We start from the raw sequence: 21615 nt of genomic DNA on the forward strand, positions 1-21615 counted from the left end.
TCCTCACCAGAGAATACTGTTGAAGCAGGGATTTGGGCTTTGGTTCCTTATCTACATACAGTACAAAAACAAGATTTTGCTCTAGTTAGCAGTCAGTTGTACTTGTCCCAAATCAAAATATCTCAGATTTAAAAAATAGAATTATTCATTCTTTTGGTACATATTCTACCCCCTTATTTCAGCTGTTTGGAAATATTTTACATATGGGTATATTGTGCAGCTGTATAGTTTGTGCTTCTCTATTTTTTCTTACCTTTATTGGAAATGGGAGTGAACAGCTTAAATACCAAACCAGTGTTTGAAAGAAGTGTGTGCACAGTGTGTGGTATAAATGGGGTGAGGAGGGAGAAGGCTTGATACATTAGCAACTGCAAATGGAATATATACGTATATATATATTTTTAATTACATAGATTTAAAGCAGCAGATATTTAAACATGAGTGATTAGGATTTTTGTATGTGGGCAGCCTGGCTTTTCTGAACAAACACCAACTGAGCCCCTCCCAGGACTTTGGTGAATTTTTCTCCAGCAACCATTACTGTAGTCAAAGTAAACAACAGTGTTCCTGTGTGGTTTTGTTTGCTTTTTAATTAAAAATCCCTAATATCACCACCACAAAACCACATTTTTTTTTTTTGCTCTGGACTTTCCTTATGAATGGTAAGCTTATCTGATTTTTAGACTTTTTTGTTGGGGGCAGTGGAGGAATGGGCAACTATAGGAGACTCAGCTCACATGTGTGAGGTGGCAGGAAAGGCTTGTGGGAGATTCTGGTGAAGCTGCAGCACTGCCTCACTTGGAAGGTGGAGTGATACTGATGGGTTGGGTAGGATCTTCAGGTTTTCTGCCGGTAACTCAACCCACCCCCATCTGCTTGCTTAAGAAAGATCATGTTGACTTGGAGTTAATAGGGGGAACTGATTGAACCTGACCCAGGCAGCCCCAGCTATTGCTGTGTCTGCAGAGGGTTATGTCCAGAGCAGCTGCCTGCAGGTCAGGATAGGGTTTCAGGACCAATCCTACTAGTGCAACCAAAACGGAGCTTCACCTACAGCCAGGATTTACAAACAGCAGTTTTATGTCTCCTGCCTTCTGACATCTGAGCTCCAAGCTCAGCTCAGCCTGTCTTACAGCAGCAAGTTATATTTTAAGTCATGTTTGGTATTCTGTACTTAAGTCACCTTTCCCTATGATCTGCATTTGAAGTGTTGTAAACTTGGTCAGTATTTCTATTAAAATATCAGGGGTCGGTCATGTTGTGTATATACTTTTCTTCCTAATGATTTTATAGAGGAAGATTTCATCCCATTCCCAGGAGGGAGGTGGGGGAAAGCCGCCAATAAACCACCAGAGTAACATGAGGGTGAAATTGGAGGTATTATGAAAATTCTGGTATTATGGCTTCTCTGAACTCATCAGTCCCTGTAGAGAAATGCATTATTCTGTTAGGCTCATGAATTCTATGTCTGATCTGCCATCTCAAAGTCTTAAGTTTCTGGCGATGGGCAGCAATTAGCCATATACATAAAATAGAACACGTAGTAGAGGAACCTGAGGTTACTGGGGTATAAAGCACTCTCTATTTAACACACGTCCGCCGAATGGCTTGAAAGCACCGGTCCCTGGCGCCACCTTATGCAGACACAAGGACCATAGGCAAGGAGGTTCCGCTTGTAGCTTCTGAGATTAGGTGACCTGCATCTGCAGCAACCGAAGCTCCCACCAGTCGTGCCTTCGGTCTGTCTCTGTACTAGGCTTTTCTCAGAATCAAAGCGTCAGACTTCCTATTTTACTTAAGGATTTGCCCAGTGGCGACCAGCTCGGACCGAGATAAGACTAAAGCCTCAGAAGCGCAGCTTTTAGCTTTTAGCTTTCAGCTCGCTGCTCAAACTTCGGAGCAGCGGGGCTTCACTGAGCCGCTGGTGTTCCATGGAAAGCTGCCCGGGCCTGGAAGGCGCCTTTGAGGCGCCGGAACCTTTGGTTCCAGGCCGTGGACCGCGCCGGCAGCGCCTGGGGCCTTCCGGGGAGAGGAGAGAGGAGCGAACGCGCGGCGATGGCGGCGGCGCCGGCCCTGAAGCACTGGCGCACTACGCTGGAGCGAGTGGAGAAATTCGTGTCGCCGCTCTACTTTACCGATTGTAATCTCCGCGGCAGGTGTGGCCCCCTCGCCCAGGGCACCCGCCAGCCGCATCCACGAGTCTCTAGCCTCCCCTTCTGGGGGAAACCCAAGCTTCGGCCACATGGGCCGAGGGACAAAGTATCCGCCTCAGATAGTGCTGGGGCCCAGGAGGAGGGAGTGGGGAGAGACTGTGTCGTGGGGCAGCCCTCCCGGCGGTGGATGGAGGGAACGCGCATCCCCACCCGCCGGCTGGCCCACGAGCGCGCGCCCACCTGCCCCTCCCGCCCAGGCTCTTTGGAGACAGCTGCCCAGTGGCCGAGCTCTCCAGCTTCTTGACGCCCGAAAGACTTCCCTACCAGGAGGCAGTCCAGCAGGACTTCCGCCCCGCGCAGGTCGGCGACAGCTTCGGACCCACGTGGGTAACGCTCCAGAGAGAGGGCGGAGTTCCTGGGCCCCACCTCCCAGCTTGCTTGCCTCCCCTAAAAGTCTCCATTGTCGGCTCTCTGCCCTAGACAGTCACTTGGGGCAGAGCAGCACCCTCTGCTGGTTCCTCAAGCCTTCATGGAAGAATTTTCTCTTCCCCACTTCTCCCCACGGGCTTCCCTCCTGGTGGCTCAGTTGGTAAAGAATCCGTCCGCAGTGCGAGAGACTTGGGTTCAATCCCTGGGTTGGGAAGATCCCCTAGAGAAGGGAACGGCAACCCACTCCAGTATTCTTGCCTGGAGAATTCCACGGACAGAGGAGCCTGGCGGGCTACAGTCTATGGGGTCACAAAGAGTCGGACACGACTGAGCAACTTCCACTTCACTTCTCCCAGTTCGGTGACATCTCTTAGGAAGGGCCCTCTAGGACAGATCACAGACCCCTGATTCTCTGCCTCCTTCCCTCACCTTGCTGCACACCCCATTGCTTCTTTCTTGTAGATCAAAGCTGAATACCTTGTGGTACTGCAGATTCTGGCAGAAAGTCTCAAGCCCTTGATGACCTTAATCATAGGAAGTATGTTGAAAGGACAAGGCTTTGACCCCTAGGCTCATCTTAGTGGTTCTATTGCAGATGGTGGACCTGTTGGTTCCGTGTAGAGCTGACCATCCCAGAGGCATGGGTAGGTCAGGAAGTTCATCTTCGCTGGGAAAGTGATGGAGAAGGCCTGGTGTGGCGTGATGGGGAACCTGTCCAGGTGAGGAGCCCTGCCCTGGGTCGGGTATGGCCACATTTCAGCCCTGGTCTCTGGTGAAGCCACAGCTGAGTGGCTATGCCTGCAGGGTGGTATCAGGATTTCGGGACTGGATGAGTTTTTGCTTAGGCCCTTGTGTAATTGTTCCTTCTTATATTTAAGTGGATCACTTAAGGTCTCAACATAAGTAATGCGAAGCCAACTCTGCCACTGACTGGTCATCCTCCCATTCTGGAATGAAACTAGTTACTAATCAAATACAATAATATGTACAGCAGATGGACTTATTAAGCCTTTACTAGGTGCTAGGTGCCAGACTAGTGGCTTTGGAGACTATATCACTTTTTATTTTTAATTTTTAATAAACTAGTTTTTATTATATGTAATAGATGCTTATGGAAGCTGGGGAGGAGGACTTTGAAACAGTTCTGGATAGTATAAAGTTTACAGAGTCCTCTTTACCTGAAATAATGGGTCTCTCCCTATCACCTCGCCCCCAATTCCCCAGATAGAGCCACTATTAAGTACCTTGTTTATGTATCCAACTTTATCAGGTTTAACCTTTATAATCCTATGTGATAGGTTTTTATGGCCAGTGGCTCAGACAGTAAAGAATCTGCCTGCAGTGCAGGAGACCTGGGTTCGATCCCTGAGTCAGGAAGATCCCTGGAGAAGGGAAGCTACCCACTCCAGTATTCTTGCTTGGAGAATTCCATGGACAGAGGAGCCTGGCGGGCTACAGTCCATGGAACTGCAGAGTCAAACACCACTAAGCGACTAACACTTTCACTTTTCACAGACAGAAACTGAGATATATAGAGGTTAGCACACTTGCTTGGGTCCACACAGCTTCCATTTCAGTTTGACTAACCCTCAGTCTTGGGTTGCTCTTCCTGTGCAGAAAGGCAGCAGACCCCTCCTTTCCTCCCTCCCTTCCTTGGCTCAGTGGATGTCTCCTGAGTGCCCTCTCTACGCAGGTCCCTGTGCTAAGCACTGGGGGTTTAGTGGAGAATGAAGCAAACCTTTCCCTGACCTCATAGAGTTTCCTTTCAGATGTTTATTCAGGAGTACAGAGGCCGTCAGAAGCCACCAAGGACCTGACAAGCTACCTAAGGCCCCATAAGACCAGTAGCTTTTCTGCTGGTCAACAGGTGCTATTTGGCGGTCATGGTGCTGACTGCCGTTGGGGGTGGGGGGCACTTGCTATCAGAGGTCCCTGATTTGTCAATCTTGGGCTTGGGAGAGAGGAGCTAGTGCTAGAGGTCCGGTAGAGGGGCTTGGCCCCCTTCAGCTTATACTTCACCAGAACTGTCCACAAGCCTCAGGCCCTGTCTCTTTCATTCTCCTCCTCACCAGGGTTTGACCAAAGAGGGAGAGAAAACCAGCTACATTCTGACTGACAAGCTAGGGGAGAAAGACCCCCGGAGGTGAGTGAGTCCCTGGACTATGGCTGACCAGTGCTGTAGGGGAAGGGGGCACCAGAGGGAGAGGAGCCGCTGAGGTCCAGAGAAACACATCCACTTTCAATAGCACCATCTTCAATCCTCATAGTTTGTTTTTATTTTATTTATTTATTTTTCATAGTTTGTTTTTAAAAAGCAGGATATTTCTGACCGAAAAGATAGCATTTTAGTTCCTACATTAAATGCAGAAAAGCACAAAGAAGTAAATATTGATAATTCCCATTACCCCATCACCTAGAAATATCCATTATTAACAGCTCAGCATTCTTCCCAGAAATTTTTTCAGAGGTGGCGTTTACTAATTGAGGTGGTATCTCGTCCTAATTTTTTAAAATTCCATATTGTGCATTTTATGACACCATCAAAAAAACTCTGCTTAGATGTTATATTTTATTATATTCAGTGTTTATTAAACATTGTGTATCTGATGTTTCCAGACATGGGGACTATGATGGTGAATGATGTGATCTTTGACAGCAAGGGGGACTCACATGTACATATACAATTACAAACTGATGAGGTCTCTGAAAGAAAACACTCTGAATGGGAGAAGGCTCTTGTAGACCAAGGAGAGCACTAGGGGAAGAGTCCCAGAAGGCTTCCGGAAGGAAGTCACGTTTGCTCTCCGAAGACTGAGCAGAACAGCACCACAGCTTACCACACTGCTCCGAACAATGGCCTGCCTCTGTTGGCTGACAGATCGTTGCTCTGAAAGCTGGTCCTGGGAGATCCAAACATGTTTTTAATGTGCTAAGAGGGTTCTGAGACCCAGGCAGTGCTTTGTATAGACAGCTTTGGAAATAAGTCTAAACAACATAATTCACACAGTTCCAAACTCGGCTACTTATCCTCCTCAGCCAAGGCAGAATGTAGGTGTAGTCTGCTGTTTCCACCGTGACCCTCTGTCAAACGCACCTGACATAACTGTGAGATCCTCTGGGTGGTAGATCCTGGGGGCACATGGGGAGGGGTCTGTCGGATGCCTCTCGGATCCTCCCTCCCCAAACCCCAGAGTCCCCTACCAGTCCCTTGGCCTGAGGCTGCCTCCCCACATTTGTAGCCTGACCCTCTATGTGGAAGTAGCCTGCAACGGGCTCCTGGGGGCCGGAAAGGGATCCATGATTGCAGCCCCTGATCCAGAGAAGATGTTCCAGGTGAGCCGGGCTGAGCTGGCCGTATTCCACCGGGATGTCTACAAGCTCCTGGTGGACCTGGAGCTCCTGCTGGGGATCGCCAAGGTACTCAACACCCCCACCCTACCTGGATACTCTCTCGAGCCCTGTTTCAGGCAGGCTGTTTCTTGGGTCACATAGCTGGGCTTCCAGGAATCCAGAATAGAGAGTTTTGTGCTTGCCTGAGTGTTGAGAGGACTTCCCTGTGTAAAGGGGAAGAGGGAGACAGTGCTGAGCAGGGGGACCAGCAGGAGCACAGGGTTGGTGGTAGGGAGGAACTCTGCTGAGAACCCATGGGAGATCAGCTGGGGTCTAATTTTGGAGCCTCTGCTTGCTTGAGATGGGGATTAAGGGGCAGAACCCTGCTGCAGGGCCTCGGGGAGGACAACCAGCGCAGCTTCCAGGCCCTATACACTGCCAACCAGATGGTGAACGTATGTGACCCTGCCCAGCCTGAGACCTTCCCAGTGGCCCAGGCCCTGGCCTCCAAGTTCTTTGGCCAACGTGGGGGTGAAAGCCAGCATACCATCCACGCCATGGGGCACTGCCACATTGACACAGGTAGGGCAGCAGCTGGCCAGGTTGGCTCAGTGGGGGGGTCAGGAGTGGTCTTGAAGACCTTGTTGCGCCCTGGAAGCACTGTGTTATTGGACCTCAGTTTTCCCCGTGTGTAAAATGGGGAAAGGGGAATGGACTGTAGGTTTTGCTAAATGTGCTCTGGATGGCATCATGCTAGATATTAGGGGAACGGGTAGGATTATTGAGACTGATGATCACAAAATAGGCAGAGACAGTTGCTGCCATGATGGAGGGAAGTATGGGGAGCCGGGGAGCCCAAAAGAGGCACTTAACCCAGCTGGGTCTGGCAGATTCAAGAAGGGCTTCTTAGAGGAGATGACCTTTGAACAGAATGAGGATGAGTAAGAATTTGACAAGGGTGCCCGAGTCCTCAGACAGGAGTGATGTGGAAGTAGTTGAGATGGGAACGAAAGCACAGGGGGAGGCTTCCTGGGGAGGATCAGGAATTCAGTTCAGAACCTGATGAGTCTGCAGTGTCAGAGGCTTACAGGAAATGACATTTTTAACGAACTTCCCAAGGTATTGATTCTGATGCAGCTGAAGTTTCTGAGCCACAGAATCAGGGCTTTCTCTGCTGTGCCAAAGCGTGGGATGTGGAGTTCTGGGCTAGTAAAGAAGAAATTGAGGAGGCCTAGAGGTTATGAGAGGCAGCAGTGCCTTGGGCAGGACAGCTGGCCCAGGCGGGTCCATCCAGGGAAGCGATGCCCTCTGTTCTGGGATGTGTTCTGTGTGTGTAGGGGAGGGGCTACCCCTGCTGCTTCCTAAAGAATCCTCTAAACCCCAGAATAAGGCCAATCCAGGGGGCCCCCACTTCCTGACTATAAAACTGCCCCATTAGCCCCAGCCATGTAAAAGTGACAGCTCAGGAGAGATGCCACAGGACTCAGCAGGGAATGGGATGGGATGGGAGGAAGGCTACGGTGACCCTCTGGTGGCCCAGGAGGGGCCTGGTTGGATGCTAGGGGACAGGGGTACAGCTGGAGGTCTGTGAGGGGCTGGGGACCTGGCTGCTCTCCCTCTATCCTCACCCTCCTCCCCGCCTAGCCTGGCTCTGGCCCTTCAAGGAGACCGTGCGGAAATGTGCCCGAAGCTGGGTGACAGTCGTTCAGCTCATGGAGCGGAACCCCGAGTTCATCTTTGCCTGCTCCCAGGTCAGAGGGACGGCTGTGTGAGTGGTACCCGGAGCCAAAGGGGTGCTAGTGTGGGGTTCCCAGGGCTTCTCAGCCCACCCACTGAGCCCCAGGCACTCAGCCCTGGGTGGGGTTTATGTTGCTCCTGGCCAGCCCCAACCCCATCTGCCCCCAGGCGCAGCAGCTCGAGTGGGTAAGGAGCCACTACCCTGGCCTGCATGCCCGGCTCCAGGAGTTTGCCTGCCGCGGGCAGTTTGTGCCCGTTGGGGGCACCTGGGTGGAAATGGTGAGTGCCATCTGCAGCCCCTCAGCCTTAGGCCTTACCATCAAGGATTCTGTCCTCGGCTGTGCTGGTGACTTTCTGTAGGTCCTTCATGCCCTCTTATCAGTCCCTGGAATCCTAGGGCTCGGGACTCCCAGAGGGGTGGGGGTCTCAAGCACTGTGATGGGCCATCTGTGTGACCCGGCCCCAGATACCTCCTGTCTGGCAGACAGATGGTTAGGCTGAAGTGAGGAGATGGACGCTTCCAGGGCACTGGCTTCCCCCAGTGTCAGAGCCCTGGCTTCTCTGGATGGGGTGGTTGCCTGAGTCCCTGCCCGTCTTGTCTGGTGCTGACCCCAGTGGCCCCCTTCTTCCCTCATGGCCAGGATGGGAACCTTCCCAGTGGAGAGTCCATGGTGAGGCAGTTCCTGCAGGGTCAGAACTTCTTCCGTCAGGAGTTCGGGAAGATGTGCTCAGAGGTAGGCAGGGAGCTGCTGCACCTGCAGGCAGAGGGGGCCAGAGCTTGTCCTTGAGTGAAGAGGGGCTGCAGCTGGGCCGCTCTGCTGTGCTCCCGGGTCCCCGTACCCCAGATGCCTTCTCCCTGCAGTTCTGGCTGCCAGACACATTCGGCTACTCCGCGCAGCTGCCCCAGATCATGCGTAGCTGTGGCATCAAGCGCTTCCTCACCCAAAAGCTGAGCTGGAACTTGGTGAACTCCTTCCCGGTGAGCAGGCCCTGGGGGACCAGGCTTGGAGCAGGCCTGGGTCCCTCCTGGCCCGAACATCTCGCCCAGGCTTATTGAGGAGTCCTGGACAAACCACCCAGCCCCCACCCAGGGAAGGCATGCCTCTCCCAGGGTCACACAACAGGGCGGGCAGGTAAGGGAGGCCCAGCTCTGCCTCAGCCCTGACTCTGGCCTCTCTCTTCCACCTATCTCCCTGCCTGAAGCACCATACCTTTTTCTGGGAGGGGCTGGATGGCTCCCAGGTGCTGGCCCACTTCCCGCCTGGTGACTCCTATGGGATGCAGGGCAGTGTAGAGGAGGTGAGAGGGCACATTGTGGCCAAGGTCGGGAAGGGAGGCAGGCTGGAGGCGGCTGGGTATCCAGCCGAAACTGACCGGTGTGAACCTGCCCCCACCTGTCCAGGTGCTGAAGACAGTGGCCAAAAACCGGGACAAGGGACGGACCAACCACAGCGCCTTCCTCTTTGGCTTTGGGGATGGAGGTGGTGGCCCCACCCAGACCATGGTGGACCGCTTGAAGCGGCTGTGCAATACCGACGGGCTGCCCAGGTCTGGCCTGGGTTCACTCTACCCCACCCTCTGCCCTTGCCCTGAGCCCTTCCTCTGATCAAACTTTGGGCCCAGCACCTCCCCTCAACCTTGTTCCCTCCGATCCCAGATCACGGGCACCTCCCAGCTTCTACCCTGGAGATGGGGTGGGAGAAAAGCCAAAGGTGGGAAGGGGCTTAAAGCCACTGAGGCAGAACTCTCCTGGGGGTGTCCAGACCTGGATTTGTCTGGACAGGGAGTCTTTTGGGGGTGGCTTCTTTCCGTTGGGGCTGGCTCTTGTCCCACTTGCATGGAGGAAGGATAAGTCGCATGGCCCAGGCTGGGAGACCCAAGCTTGCAGTCTCCCTCAGGGTGCAGCTGTCCTCTCCGGAGCAACTCTTCTCAGCGCTGGAGGGCCACTCGGGGCAGCTGTGCACCTGGGTTGGGGAGCTCTTCCTGGAGCTACACAATGGCACCTACACCACCCATGCCCAGGTCAGGGACTGGCTGTTGAGCCAGCGAGGAGGGGGCGCCCTAGAGTGGCCCAGACCGGGGGAAGAGGCTTGTGTTCCATGGAAGAGCTGAGAGGAGTGCAAGAGCTGGGTGCTCAGGAGCCTGAAAGTGGCAGGACTTAGCATCTCTGAGGGGGCAGGCTTTGGGGGCAGATAACACACAAGGCTTTATCCAGGAGTTCCTGGAGAGCATCAGGGGTTCTGAGCAAGAGAAGGGTTTGGCAGAGGGGGCCTGGGATGCTTGCTAAGGCTCTAGACTGAGTTCCCCTCACTTGGGCTCAGATCAAGAAGGGGAACCGGGAGTGTGAGCGGATCCTGCATGACGTGGAGCTGCTCAGCAGCCTGGCCCTGGCCCGCAGTGCCCAGTTCCTCTACCCAGCTGCCCTGCTGCAGGATCTCTGGAGGTCAGCCTGTTTTCTGTCCCCTGCCACCTGCTAACCTTACCCACACACCTCTGTGGCTGCCCCAGCCTCCCGGCCTTCCCCACCCTCCCGGCCTTCCCAGCCCTGCCCTTGGCCCCTGCAGGCTCCTGCTCCTGACCCAGTTCCATGATGTGGTGACTGGGAGCTGCATCCAGCTGGTGGCAGAGGAAGCCATGTGCCACTACGAAGGTGAGGCTGACAACATTTCCATGGCTCTCGCACCCAGTGCAGTGCCCAGAGTGTCCCCCGTGGGACATTCAGGGGTCACCCCGACCCCCTGCCCGCCCATAACCAACCAGTCTCTCCCTAGACATCCGTTCCCATGGCAACACACTGCTCAGTGCTGCAGCTGCAGCCCTGTGTGCTGGGGAGCCAGGTCCCGAGGGCCTTCTGATTGTCAACACGCTGCCCTGGAAGCGCACTGAAGTGCTGGCTCTGCCCCGGCCTGGTGGGGCCCACTGCTTAGGTATGAGCTGGTGAGAAGGGTGGCTACTGTGGCAGGACGGATCAAGGCCAAATTGAGAGTCAGGGACATTCCCCTGGGGGTCTCTGCCCCGGGGTGCCCTAGGCCAGAGAGGAGGAGGAGTGTTCACCCGCTCCACCCTACCTTACCCTTTCCCAAGTATGGTTCCTGAAAGGTCAAGAAGGCCGCACTGACACCCAGGCTCCTCCCCAGCCCTGGTCACTGTCCCCGGCATGGGCTATGCTCCTGCCCCCGCCCCCACCTCACCGCAGCCCCTGCTGCCCCAGCAGCCTGTGTTCGTAGTGCAAGAGGTGAGTGCTGGCGCATGGCGGTGGGGCAGGGGCTGTCCTGGGCTGTCCCTAACAACGTGGAAGTGCTGAGCTCCCCAGTCTGGAGCAAGTGGTGAGGGAGAGCTAGGGCTGGGGGTCGGGTGGGCTGTTGGTTGTGGGAAGCCCCTGCAGACCTAGCCTCAAGGCCCCCTCCCACCAAGACTGACGGTTCTGTGACTCTGGACAACGGCATCCTCCGAGTGAGGCTGGACCCAACTGGCCGCCTGACATCCCTGGTGCTGGTGGCCTCCGGCAGGTGCTAACCCCTTGCCCTCTCCCAGTGCCTGGCAGGTGGACCCCAAACCTCTCGTTCCCTCTGTCCCCTGGCCACAGCTGACCACAGCAGCCCACGAGTGGCTCTGGACTGGGACCCACACGTGGAACAGGGGCTACTCTCCCTACTTTCCACCCTGCCCACCTCAAACAGCTGGGGAGATCAAGGTCATTCAGTTGTACTGATGTCCATGTCCTTCCAGGGAGGCCATTGCTGAGGGTGCCGCAGGGAACCAGTTTGTGCTGTTTGATGATGTCCCCCTGTACTGGGATGCGTGGGACGTCATGGACTACCACCTAGAAACACGGTGCGGGCTGGGCAGGGCTCCGGGCGGCAGTGGTAGAAATATGAACGAGTGTACTGGGCCCACTCCACCAGTCTGTCCTGGCTCAGCGCCTCGCCCCTCTATTCCACAGGAAGCCAGTGCTGGGCCAGGCAGGGACCCTGGCAGTGGGCACTGAGGGTGGCGTGCGGGGCAGCGCCTGGTTCCTGCTGCAGATCAGTCCTAATAGTCGGCTCAGCCAGGAGGTTGTGCTGGACGTTGGCTGCCCCTATGTCCGCTTCCACACTGAGGTAGCAGGGGGCAGGGTGGTGGGGTATCTTCCCTGGGTGTGGCTGGTGAGGAGGGGCCAGCCCCTTGTACCCCCACCCCCCGACAGGTGCACTGGCACGAGGCCCACAAGTTCCTGAAGGTGGAGTTCCCTGCCCGTGTGCGCAGCCCCCAGGCGACTTACGAGGTCCAGTTTGGACATCTGCAGCGGCCCACCCACTACAACACCTCTTGGGACTGGGCTCGATTTGAGGTCTGCCATGGGGTGGTGTGGAGTAGAAGGTTTGGCTCCTCCCTGGGTGGGGAACGACTAGTTGTGTGGTATGGGGTGAGGAGGAACATGATGGTTCCTGACATGTATGCCAGGCATTGTGCCAAGTGCTTTATGTTCAGTTTGATATTCATGCCCATTTGGTGGGGTAAGTACTCTTAATCCACCTTTCCCAGATGAGGGACTGAGGCTTAGACAGGCTGTGTGGTGTGCCCAGGGCCTCCCGAGGTAAGAGCTGGAATTCAATCAATCATGAGGTCCCAAAGCATCCCTCAGTCTAGGACAAGGAGCTCTGAAGCACACGGAGGAGGGGGGCCACCAAGTGGGTCTCTGATCTACGCTCCAGGTGTGGGCCCACCGCTGGATGGATCTGTCAGAGCATGGCTTTGGGCTGGCTCTGCTCAATGACTGCAAGTATGGCGCGTCAGTACGGGGCAACGTCCTCAGCCTCTCGCTGTGAGTGGGGGGCTCCCCCAGGGACTGGTATGGGATCCTGGTCTTGCCAGGATAGAACTGCAGCAGCTCTGGTCTGTCCCTTTCCCACCCTTCCCACCCCAGCTTGCGGGCGCCTAAGTCCCCTGACGCCACCGTGGACATGGGGCGGCACGAGTTCACCTACGCGCTGATGCCGCACAAGGGTGAGTGCTGCGCCCCATACCCCTCTGCCCTTCTCGGCCTCTGCTGCCGTAAGTGGGGAAAACGTTCATAGTCCGGCGCCCTGACCCCATGTTCCACCACACGTCCCTTTTCCGGTCTGTGCCCAGGCTCGTTCCAGGACGCTGGCGTTATCCCCGCTGCTTACAGCCTCAACTTTCCCCTGCTGGCGCTGCCCGCCCCGGGCCCGGCGCCCGCCGCCGCCTGGAGTGCCTTCTCAGTTTCCTCGCCCGCGGTAGTGCTGGAGACCGTGAAGCAGGCAAGGGGTGGGGTGGGGCGGGGCGGGGCGGGGCGGGGCGGGGCGGGGCCGGCCGGCCTAGTGTAGGCCCCACCCACCACCCACCTCCCTCCGCAGGCGGAGACCAGCCCCCAGGGCCGCACGCTCCTGCTGCGGCTGTATGAGGCCCATGGCAGTCACAGCGACTGCTGGCTGCACACGTCGCTGCCGGTTCAGGAGGCCGTCCTGTGAGTTGGGGCGTGGGGTGGCAGTGGGGGTCTTGCCCTTGCGGGGCACTCATCACCTCCTGTTCTGCAGCTGTGACTTCCTGGAGCGCCGCGACCCTGCTGGCCCTTTGCTCCTCCGGGACAACCGCCTGAAGCTCGCCTTTACTCCTTTCCAAGTGCAGTCCTTGTTGCTTGTTCTGCAGCCCCCACCGAACTGAGTCCCTGAGGGTGGGGTTTTGTTTGTGGAAGGCTTTGGCAGCGCCTCAGTTCTGCCTCCTGAGCCTGAAGCAAGGGTCAGTTACCTCTTAAACAATAAACCTTTGGCTCAGGAAACCTGCTGGTAGCCCCTGCTCAGCCCCCTCAGGGCCCATTCTCAGGCTTTGAGGGGACAGTTTTTACCCCAGGTATTTGGGGCAGGGGCAAGACCCAAGGTTGTCTGTGCAGCGTCTGGATTGCAGCCCCCATGAGAAAGACCCGGGATACTGGTGACCATAAGCTGACTAAAAGACCATGATACAAGACGGTGTTCTGGGGCTTCATGGTAGTCCAGCGGTTAAGACTATGTGCTTCCAATGCAGGGGGCATGGGTTCAGTCCCTGGTCAGGGAGTTTAGATCCCACATGGGAAAAAATAAGCGGCGCTTCCCCCTGTACCCACAGATAGGGCTTGGGGCTGAGGAGGCCTGGTGGGTGGGTTCTGGCTGACCCCCACTAGGAGGAGAGCACTGACTAGTCTGGACGAGGCTAGGGCAGCAGCCACAGGCCCTGAGGAGTCCTGGACTGGAGGAGCGTTAGAGTCTGGGCTAACTGGGCAGGGAGTCTGCACCACCCATGAGGGGCCATCCCTGCAGAGGCCATGGCCCTCCTGTCCTCAGGACTGGGCAGCAGGCCCTTCACATTCAGCCTTCCCAGACCTTCTGCAGTCAGCCCAAGAAGTGCTGAGAAGTTCAAGTTTATGCATTTACTAAAAATTAGCATTTTTCACATGGGCTTTAAAAATGGCGATAGTGGGGTACAATTAAAAATGTAATTGTGTAGGGAATGGCCATAGGGTCAGAGCATCCAGTTCCTGCAACTTCGAGGAAGCCACACAGGCCCAGATCCAGGGTGCCAGGAGGAGGGGTGGATACAAGCAAGAAGAGCCTCTTGCTAGGAGGCTGAGGTCCCCTCAGGCTCCAAGGATGGGGTGTCAGCCTTGATCTTCCGGGTTCTGTGGCGGCCTAGGGAAGGACATGTGGGATGGGAGTCCCTGGCCAAGGACTCCCCAAGAGTCTCCCTTCTGCCTTTGTTCACATGCTCCTCCTAAGCACACTGCCATCCCTTCCTCCTGGGGAGCTCGCTGCGGCAGTCCATCCCTCCCCAGAGGAAGTTGCTGAGGAAAGCCCACCTGAGGTTGCTTTTCGCCTCCTTCTCTTCCCTTTGTCAGGGACCGGGGGGGCTTCTGGGTCCTGTTGGAGGCTGGTCCCCTCGGGCACCTGGGCTGTAGTCTGTTTAGGAAGTCCTCTCTGTGCCCTTTGTGTCCTTGAAGGGGCCTTGTTTGGAGAAGGAGGGACCTGGGTGGAGAAGATGCAGGTCTGCAAGGAGCCCAGCAGGTCAGGCAGGTGAGGACCCTGCTCTAGGAGAGCAGGGTCCTGCTCTAGGAGAGAGTGCAGGGACAGGGAGGAGCAGGGAGCCATACCTCCACTCCGTCCTCAGGACCCTGCTGTGCTCCCTGGGACTTCTTCTTGCGGGACTTGCCCCCTGCAGGACATTGATGCTGATGGGCTTGGAGGGTTCTGTGGCCTCGGCCCCCTTCTCTAGACTCCCACGCTCCCACTCTGGAGGGACTCCCAGCGTCGGAGAGGGGAACTGGGATGGAGAAGGGTGCTGTAGCCCTTGCACAACTAGTTGTTTCTGCTCTCTTGTTACATTAGGAGTAGTTTACCTTTGGGTGCTAGGGGTCCAGGATCTCCCTAAAATGGAATCAGCAGAATTCAGGAGTCAGCCTGGTAGGGGTAGTTTCCTTGGAGAGGCAGAATCACATCTGTCCTTCCAGATCAGTGAAGCCCTTCCCCAAGGAAGCCTGACTGTCCCCTCCCCACCCTCCAGGTCAGCGCCAGCAGCAAGGTCCCCCTGCTCTGGGGCTGCGCCACTAGCAGGGACCCTAGGACTCAGAGGAGGGGCAGAGCATAGCACAGGGAAGGCTTAGACCCTCAGACCAGTGTGACCCCAGGTCTTTCCATCCCACCAGCTTCCTTGGGTCTCTCTGCCTGTACAAGCGTTAGAGCCCACACCTGGAACCAGATGGTGCGGCCATGCCGGTCCCGCAGGGAGCTCATGCCTGGTGCGCTGTAACACCGTAGCCAGGCTCGGAAGGCAGCAAAGCCCTCCTCCCCGCTCTCCGACCCGTAGCCTTTGCCCCCTGTGGGACAGAGGAACCAGGTGGAGATCAGAGGGGGGACTTAGGCAGGGAGGAGGGGGAGCCCAGTTGGACCTGGCTCAGACCTCAGCTTCACAAGCTGATGGATCGAGTCAGGGGGCCCAGGCTCTCCCTCCTCCAGCTGTGTGACCTCAAGCTGGTGTCTTCCCTCTGGGCCATGGCTTTCCTATCCTGAAGTCGGATTAAGAATCCTTGCCCTGCCTGCCTGGAGGTATAGTCCATTTAGAAATGACTAGGTCAACAAACTTCCATTCTCCAGGCAGGGAACCAGGCCCAGACAGGGGCAGGAACTGTCCCAGGTTACACGATATGCCAAAGCAAAGCCAGCCAGCCATCTTTGCCTCTCAGGCCCTCACCCAGCTGGACCACTTCCTTGGGCACCGAGTGGCACAGCTCCAGCAGGTCCGGGTTCTGCAGCTTGGCCCTGATCTTCTGGCTCAGGGTCAGCTCCGGGCTCTGGAGAAGGGGCAGGGGTAGGACCTGGATGTCAGCATGAGGCAATGCTGCTCAGAAGGCAGCTGATCCCTCAGGAAACAGACCCCTTCTGAGCTTGGCAGGACACGGACAGTTCATCGGCACCCCCCATCACCTCCCACACATGCACGCACACACATTGTAGACACAGGCTGGAACTGGGAAGGGACCTGCTCGAGCCGCAGACACCTGACCCAGCCCTGACCCTCGTCCGCCTGCCTAAGAAGGGCAGGCGCATCCCTCCCGGTGCCCTCACCGGCCTGCGCTGCTGCAGGGCCTCCAGAACTGTGCGGGCCTTCTCGAAGGGGGGGATCCTCAGCCTACAGGGAGGTGGAGAGGGGTGCTAAGCAGAGGGAAACATGAGCACACCCAGACACCCCCGCCCTCAGGCCCGAGGCCTGCCTGCTGACCGGTACAGGATCTCCGCCCGCAGATAGTTGCCAATTCCATTAAAGAACCTCTGGTCCAGCAGGGCCTCACAGATGGGCTGGTCAAAGGCCTTGTCTGCTAGGTTTCGTAACACATTCTCCCTGGAGGGACACAGCCCGGGCACATAAGACCCATTCTGCCTGCCCACCCCCTACCCCTCCCTGCCTCCCAATGGGGTAGGGGAGAGGAGCTGGGGGAAGCAATGTCTGGGTGCCAGGGAAAGAAGCAAGTCCCAATTTCCCATTATCCCAGCCTCCGTGGTATTTGGCAGCAGGAACCTCCATTTTCTGTTAAAAATGGGAACAACGATGTGGGATTTCAATTCATTACAAAAGGTTAAAAATGCCAATCTAAAGGAACATGCTCAAGAAAACACTTGAATCCATGTGTATGGTTTGCATGTCACCAGAGTGGCTCAGATTCAAGATACTTCTGGGAACAAGGTGATCACAGGACCTCAGGTGTGCCTGCAGTCTGGAACTCCCTGTCTAGGACTTCCAGTTGCTTAGACATGAAGATTTGACATTGGTGGGGTCATCTCTTTTCAAGATGCTGAAGATCTTCATGGAAGCTGGCACTGGCTCTGTTTAGCAGGAGTGAAGGGGGCAAGTCCTGGCTGGTGAGTGCCCCAGCACCCCCACAGGTCTCTCCTCACCACCTTGAAGAGGAAATGAATCTTGCTTCTTTGAGAAAAAGGTCATGACAAGACTGACTCAGTGGTGGGCATGAGAAGCAAATGATACAGGGGCCAGAAAGTTTGAGGGGTAAAAGTAAAGTGGAAGTTCAGCCTGGGTGGTCAGCTCTCAGAGGGAGGCAGATCCCCACAGGCTTTGCAGCTGGAGGACCAAATAAGCCAAAATGCTCATCACGCAAGAGAAACTTCAGAACCACCTGGCAAAGAGTTAACTTGTGGCCTGACCCACCCCACCCACCCACCCCCACCCCCCACCCTCACCCCCCATCTCCAAGAAAGGTGAAGCGGGAGAAACCTACGACAACACAGATGCTTCCCTGGGAGTGCACTTGGGGTCACGCCTGGGAAGGCCAGGAATCTGCTGCCTTCTCTGGGCCAGAGATGCCTTGACCCACCCCAATAGGCAGCCGAAAGGCATGCCTTCCCCCAAGAAAGGATTTGCCAAGTGCCACTCCATGCCTTCCTGTTTGTGAGTCTTGTCAGAATGCTTTTACTTTAGAGCTTTGCACTTTCCTGGTAGCTCAGCTGGTAAAGAATTCGCCTGCAATGGAGGAGACCTCGGTTTGATTCCTGGGTTGGGAAGATCCCCTGGAGAAGGGAACAGCTACCCACTCCAGTATTCTTGCTTGGAGAATTCCATGGACAGAGGAGCCTGGCAGGGCCCCAGTCCATGAGGGTGCAGAGTGAGACATGACTGAGTGATTTTCACTTCACTTTCACTTTCCCTTCCCCCTGCTCTACCTGAACTAGCTCTGTGGGAGCAAGGACCACATCCCTCTTGACCACTGCTGAACCCTCAACACTTAGAACTGGACTGGCACCAAGCTGAGACACGTGCATGTTTTATCTTTAGAGGAAGTGGCTGACACTGGGCCATCTTATGTGACCTGCACCCCACCCCAGCTGGGGCTCTTAGCCTGCCTCAGGCAGAAGACAGGCACAGAGACCACGGGACACAGACTGGTGGGCAGGCACAATGTGGGAGACCACAACCTGCTTCAGAAGCCATGTCATTAGTGGTCCTCTCCCCACCTCCTTGAAGCAGTTCCTTCCTGCTCAGCCTCCCTTCTTGGGCTGTGAAAGCCTCTCTACTTTTCTTCTTAGCCTTCTGAGGGTACCAAGCAGTGTGGGATGCTGATGAGAGCCCCAGCTCTGACACAATCGGCCATGTCCTCCACCTCTTGCCCCCACCTCCTCTTACAGGTTTTGGGTTTCCACGTCCATTAGCTCAGGGAGTTGTCCCTAGGAAAGGATACTGTCTTGGTCTACAGATGAAAGGACTGAAGCCCAGAGGGGCTGGAACTCGCTTCTCATGGCCAACAAGGCACTAATGAGCCGCGTCTGAAGCCCAGGACTGTATTGCTCACACCTGGTGCTGGCCCTACCTGAACTGCTCGTACTCCAGCAAGACACACGGCCCGCGGCCTGGCTGCCACTCGCCCCCGAGGTCCCAGCGGCCGAATCGGCGGATGTCCACAAAGCAGAGGGCAAGTCGGGGGCCAGGTGGAGCTGTGTAAAAGCGCAGGTGGGCGTGGGGTGGCAGCGCATCGCTGGGCACCAGCTGGAAGGAGCCCGTCATGCCAAAGCGAAAGACAAGGGCCAGTGGCTCCCGTGGGGGCTGGGCCCCAGGCAGGGGGCTTAGGGTCAGGCGCAGCTCCTTGCCGCGGGCCAAAGCCGAGATGCTGTAGGCGCTGCTCTCAAAGGGCACCTCAGGGTTGCGGCTGACAGGTGACTTCTCCACACACCCGCCAAAGACCAGCTCCCTGCATGCCTCGTTCACAAAGTGGCTGGCCAGATGCAGTTCAGGGCCCTCGGGCATTCTGTGGGGGCGGTGGCCAGGCCCTGTGGGGAGGATGACAGCAGGTTGGGCCAGGTGTGCATCCAGTGAGGCGGCAATATCACTCCCAGTTTTCACAGGAGAACCCAGAGGGTCAGAGGGGGGCATGGTCAATGGGAATTGGCGGGAAATCAGCTGGCTTGGCCACAGCCCCTGCTCTGTCCCTCACCTGCCCCATCCCCACCCCCATCCCCAAAAATGCTGAGAAAGCCCAGGACACTGGGGAGCTCTGACTAGGGAAACATGACTACCTTGTTCATTAACACCTTCCATGGGCTTCCAGGAACACTTTCTGATTTTAGAATAAAGTCCACATCCTTCCTGGGCCCAGGCTGTCATCTCATTTCCTCCCACGTGCCCCACCCCCCTTGCTCCAAGCACACAGCTCTCCCTCCCCGCCTCCCAGCCTTTGCCGTCCCCCTCGGTCTAGAAACGCTTAGAGAGGGGCCTCTCCGAGGCAGCATCCTCCATCCCCTGACCCCCTTCATGGCACTCCCAGAACCTGAAATTATTAGCTCCTGCCTGCCTCTGTCTCCACTCCCACCCCAGAATGGGAACTGTGCACGCTCATCTCCCCAAGAATCAGGCCCACCTCAGTTGCCACAGTGATTGAGGGAATGAGCCTGGAAGATAAGAGCTGGAATAACGGTGGCTCACAGGCTCTGCCGGCAGACAAGGTGGAGGAGCCTGCCCACCACCCACTGGTCAGGACCGAGGCCTAGGACAAGTAAAAGAGGGAATGTAGTTATCTTCAGGTACCTTAGAGCTGGAGTCAGGTACACACGACATTGAGGGAGGAGGATGGGGCGCCAGGAAGGGCTCCCCAAGCTCCAGGCCATGGTCCATGGGGACACAGGAAACTGCCGGGTCAGCGTCTCGGGCCGAGAGGGTTGTCCCTCTTCCTCACCCTCGCGGGTTCCCATCTGGCTAAGGCAGGAAGAGTTTGCCACTTTCCTCAATCCAGGGTCGGGAGATCGGAGGCCAAAGTAGGTGTTCGGCAGGGGAAAGCATTTGGCCAGGGCGGACTCCTTTGTCCTCCCTACCCGCAACCTGGGCGCCGCCCCGGGCCTGGCACCCGAAAGGGTTCCTTTTGCGGGAAAAGGTGAACTTCAGGTTCCTAATTTCGCGAGCGGCGGATGCTCAATGGCTCGCCTCCTACCCACCCACCTGCTCCAGCTCCCGCTGCCTGTCCTCGGTTAACCCTGGCTCCCTTCCTCCCCAAGGTCCCTATTCCAGTCCTCTTCTCAGTTCCGCTGCACACACACACACATACACCCCGGCCCCCGGCCCGCCGCAGGCTACCTGCGCCCAGCGCCGCTCCCGCAAGCCTGCAGCCACCAAGGGGTTAATGCCGGAGGCGGAGCGGCGCCTAAGAGCATGTTGGGAGCTGCGTGCGCTGCTGGGAAGCGTAGTTCCTCATGCAGGTGGTAAAGCCAGTAAGGGGTGGAGTCCCAGAGTAGGTGGCTGGGGTGTGGGAAAGGCTTCGGTCAGTCACCTGGCTGGGAGGTGGCGGAAGAACCTGGTTCCCGCTGCCCGGCGCCAGCGGGTTCCGGGGTCAGGTCTGAGGTCCTGGGTTGCTGCCGACTCTGACTGTGAGAAGCCACGCGGCTAAGTCCAGGACCGGGTGGGCAGTCCCAGCGGTAAACATCAGCAACTTCCCGAAATAGAGACACTTACAGCTGGACTCAAGGCGCGAACAGGTGCGCGATCAGTGCAGGCTCTGGGGACCCGGTGGTGGCCTTACGTTTCAGCGCTAGTCAGACAGAACACATAAACACCGTCACCGCGGGTGGTAGAGTGCAGGCCGGCAACCAAAAGCAGGGGCGGAGAAGCGGAACCTACTTCCGATGTGGGGAAAGGTCTCTCTGCGGTGACATTTAGGCTGAAACCTCAGAAGGAGCCATCTGGAGAAGAGAGGAGACCAGTCTGTAGGGCAGGTGGAAGGAACTGCTAGGGAGGTGGCTAGGGGGAGTGCTGAGAGGGGAGGACGGACACATGAGCAAGGGCCGGTGTCTTCCGACCTCTGGAGGCCTCTATAAGGAGCTGGTATTTCACCCTAAGTGCAGCAGGCTCGGTGCCTGACCCACAGCCAATTCTCCCCCTTCATACTACACCTCCTTCCTCTCCTTCATCTATTTATTCGTGTATTTTGCCAAAAGTGGTCTACCCTGGTGGCTCAGACGGTAAAGCGTCTGTCTATAATGCGGGAGACCTGGGTTTGATCCCTGGGTGGGGAAGATTCCCTGGAGAAGGAAATGGCACCCCACTCCAGTACTCTTGCCTGGAAAATCCCATGGACCGAGGAGCTTGGTGCAGGCTACCGTCCATGGAGTCGCGGAGTCGGGCACGACTGAGCGATTTCACTTTCATTTTTGCCAAAAGTACTTTAAAGTAAATTAAACAATGCATGCATGCATGCTAAGTCACTTCAGTTGTGTCCGACTCTGTGTGACCCTATGGACTTTAGCCTGCTGGGCTCGTCTGTCCATGGGATTCTCCAGACAAGAATACTGGCGTGGGTTGCCCTACCCTTCTTCAGGGGATCTTCCCAACCCAGGGACTGAACCTGCCTCTCTTGCATCTCCTATATTGGCAGGCCGGGTTCTTTACCACTAGCACCACCTGGGAAACTCATTAGATAATACTTTTTACCAAACCTAGTAAAGTT

At 56.3% G+C, this 21615-nt stretch overlaps 2 protein-coding genes across 13 annotated transcripts; one reads left to right on the forward strand and one right to left on the reverse strand.

Moving 5' to 3' along the window:
- Nucleotides 1-61: 61 nt before the first annotated feature.
- MAN2C1 (mannosidase alpha class 2C member 1) lies at nucleotides 62-13428 on the forward strand. Of its 5 annotated transcripts, none has more exons than XR_011250300.1 (26): nucleotides 62-2156; nucleotides 2411-2536; nucleotides 3178-3301; nucleotides 4655-4725; nucleotides 5822-5999; nucleotides 6305-6494; nucleotides 7557-7663; nucleotides 7818-7928; nucleotides 8291-8383; nucleotides 8512-8628; nucleotides 8853-8948; nucleotides 9052-9197; nucleotides 9548-9671; nucleotides 9971-10092; nucleotides 10214-10299; nucleotides 10421-10576; nucleotides 10787-10884; nucleotides 11064-11158; nucleotides 11379-11483; nucleotides 11593-11749; nucleotides 11836-11979; nucleotides 12344-12453; nucleotides 12556-12635; nucleotides 12762-12917; nucleotides 13007-13116; nucleotides 13187-13428. XR_011250300.1 is itself a non-coding variant. In XM_069559495.1 (26 exons), the coding sequence occupies exons 1-26, from the start codon at nucleotides 2056-2058 to the stop codon at nucleotides 13311-13313; spliced, it is 3183 nt and encodes a 1060-aa protein (XP_069415596.1). In that variant the 5' UTR covers nucleotides 62-2055; the 3' UTR covers nucleotides 13314-13428. The 5 variants fall into 5 exon arrangements, 4 of the variants coding, with proteins under 4 accessions (XP_069415596.1, XP_069415593.1, XP_069415594.1 ...); XM_069559495.1 differs by having other exon boundaries at nucleotides 10421-10586; nucleotides 10775-10884; nucleotides 11026-11158; nucleotides 12762-12910; XM_069559492.1 differs by having other exon boundaries at nucleotides 12762-12910.
- Nucleotides 13429-14040: 612 nt separating this feature from the next.
- On the reverse strand, nucleotides 14041-21309 carry NEIL1 (nei like DNA glycosylase 1). 8 transcript variants are annotated; one of them, XM_069559498.1, is made up of 14 exons: nucleotides 21229-21309; nucleotides 20790-20851; nucleotides 20625-20700; nucleotides 20250-20411; nucleotides 19540-19665; nucleotides 18496-18952; nucleotides 16398-16517; nucleotides 16244-16307; nucleotides 15870-15969; nucleotides 15368-15495; nucleotides 15019-15046; nucleotides 14773-14834; nucleotides 14482-14647; nucleotides 14041-14314 (listed from the first exon to the last, which is right to left on the reverse strand). In XM_069559498.1, the coding sequence occupies exons 6-14, from the start codon at nucleotides 18927-18929 to the stop codon at nucleotides 14244-14246; spliced, it is 1173 nt and encodes a 390-aa protein (XP_069415599.1). In that variant the 5' UTR covers nucleotides 18930-18952; nucleotides 19540-19665; nucleotides 20250-20411; nucleotides 20625-20700; nucleotides 20790-20851; nucleotides 21229-21309; the 3' UTR covers nucleotides 14041-14243. The 8 variants fall into 8 exon arrangements, with proteins under 8 accessions (XP_069415599.1, XP_069415598.1, XP_069415606.1 ...); XM_069559497.1 differs by lacking the exons at nucleotides 20790-20851; nucleotides 21229-21309 and having other exon boundaries at nucleotides 20625-20741; XM_069559505.1 differs by lacking the exons at nucleotides 20625-20700; nucleotides 20790-20851; nucleotides 21229-21309 and having other exon boundaries at nucleotides 18856-18952; nucleotides 20250-20294.
- Between the last annotated feature and the right edge of the window lie 306 nt (nucleotides 21310-21615).

Source organism: Ovis canadensis, chromosome 18 (assembly GCF_042477335.2).
Source record: "Ovis canadensis isolate MfBH-ARS-UI-01 breed Bighorn chromosome 18, ARS-UI_OviCan_v2, whole genome shotgun sequence".
NCBI lineage: Eukaryota > Metazoa > Chordata > Mammalia > Artiodactyla > Bovidae > Ovis > Ovis canadensis.

Coding starts and splice junctions, on each gene's coding strand:
- NEIL1 (XM_069559498.1), bottom strand. CDS start 18,929: ATGCCCGAGGGCCCTGAACTGCATCTGGCCAGCCACTTTGTGAACGAG. Junction 16,308..16,397: donor CGGGCGGAGATCCTGTACCG/GTCAGCAGGCAG, acceptor ACCTCCCTGTAG/GCTGAGGATCCCCCCCTTCG. Junction 15,496..15,869: donor CAAGGAAGTGGTCCAGCTGG/GTGAGGGCCTGA, acceptor TCTGTCCCACAG/GGGGCAAAGGCTACGGGTCG.
- MAN2C1 (XM_069559495.1), top strand. CDS start 2,056: ATGGCGGCGGCGCCGGCCCTGAAGCACTGGCGCACTACGCTGGAGCGA. Junction 4,726..5,821: donor GGGGAGAAAGACCCCCGGAG/GTGAGTGAGTCC, acceptor CCACATTTGTAG/CCTGACCCTCTATGTGGAAG. Junction 10,587..10,774: donor CACTGCTTAGGTATGAGCTG/GTGAGAAGGGTG, acceptor ACTGACACCCAG/GCTCCTCCCCAGCCCTGGTC.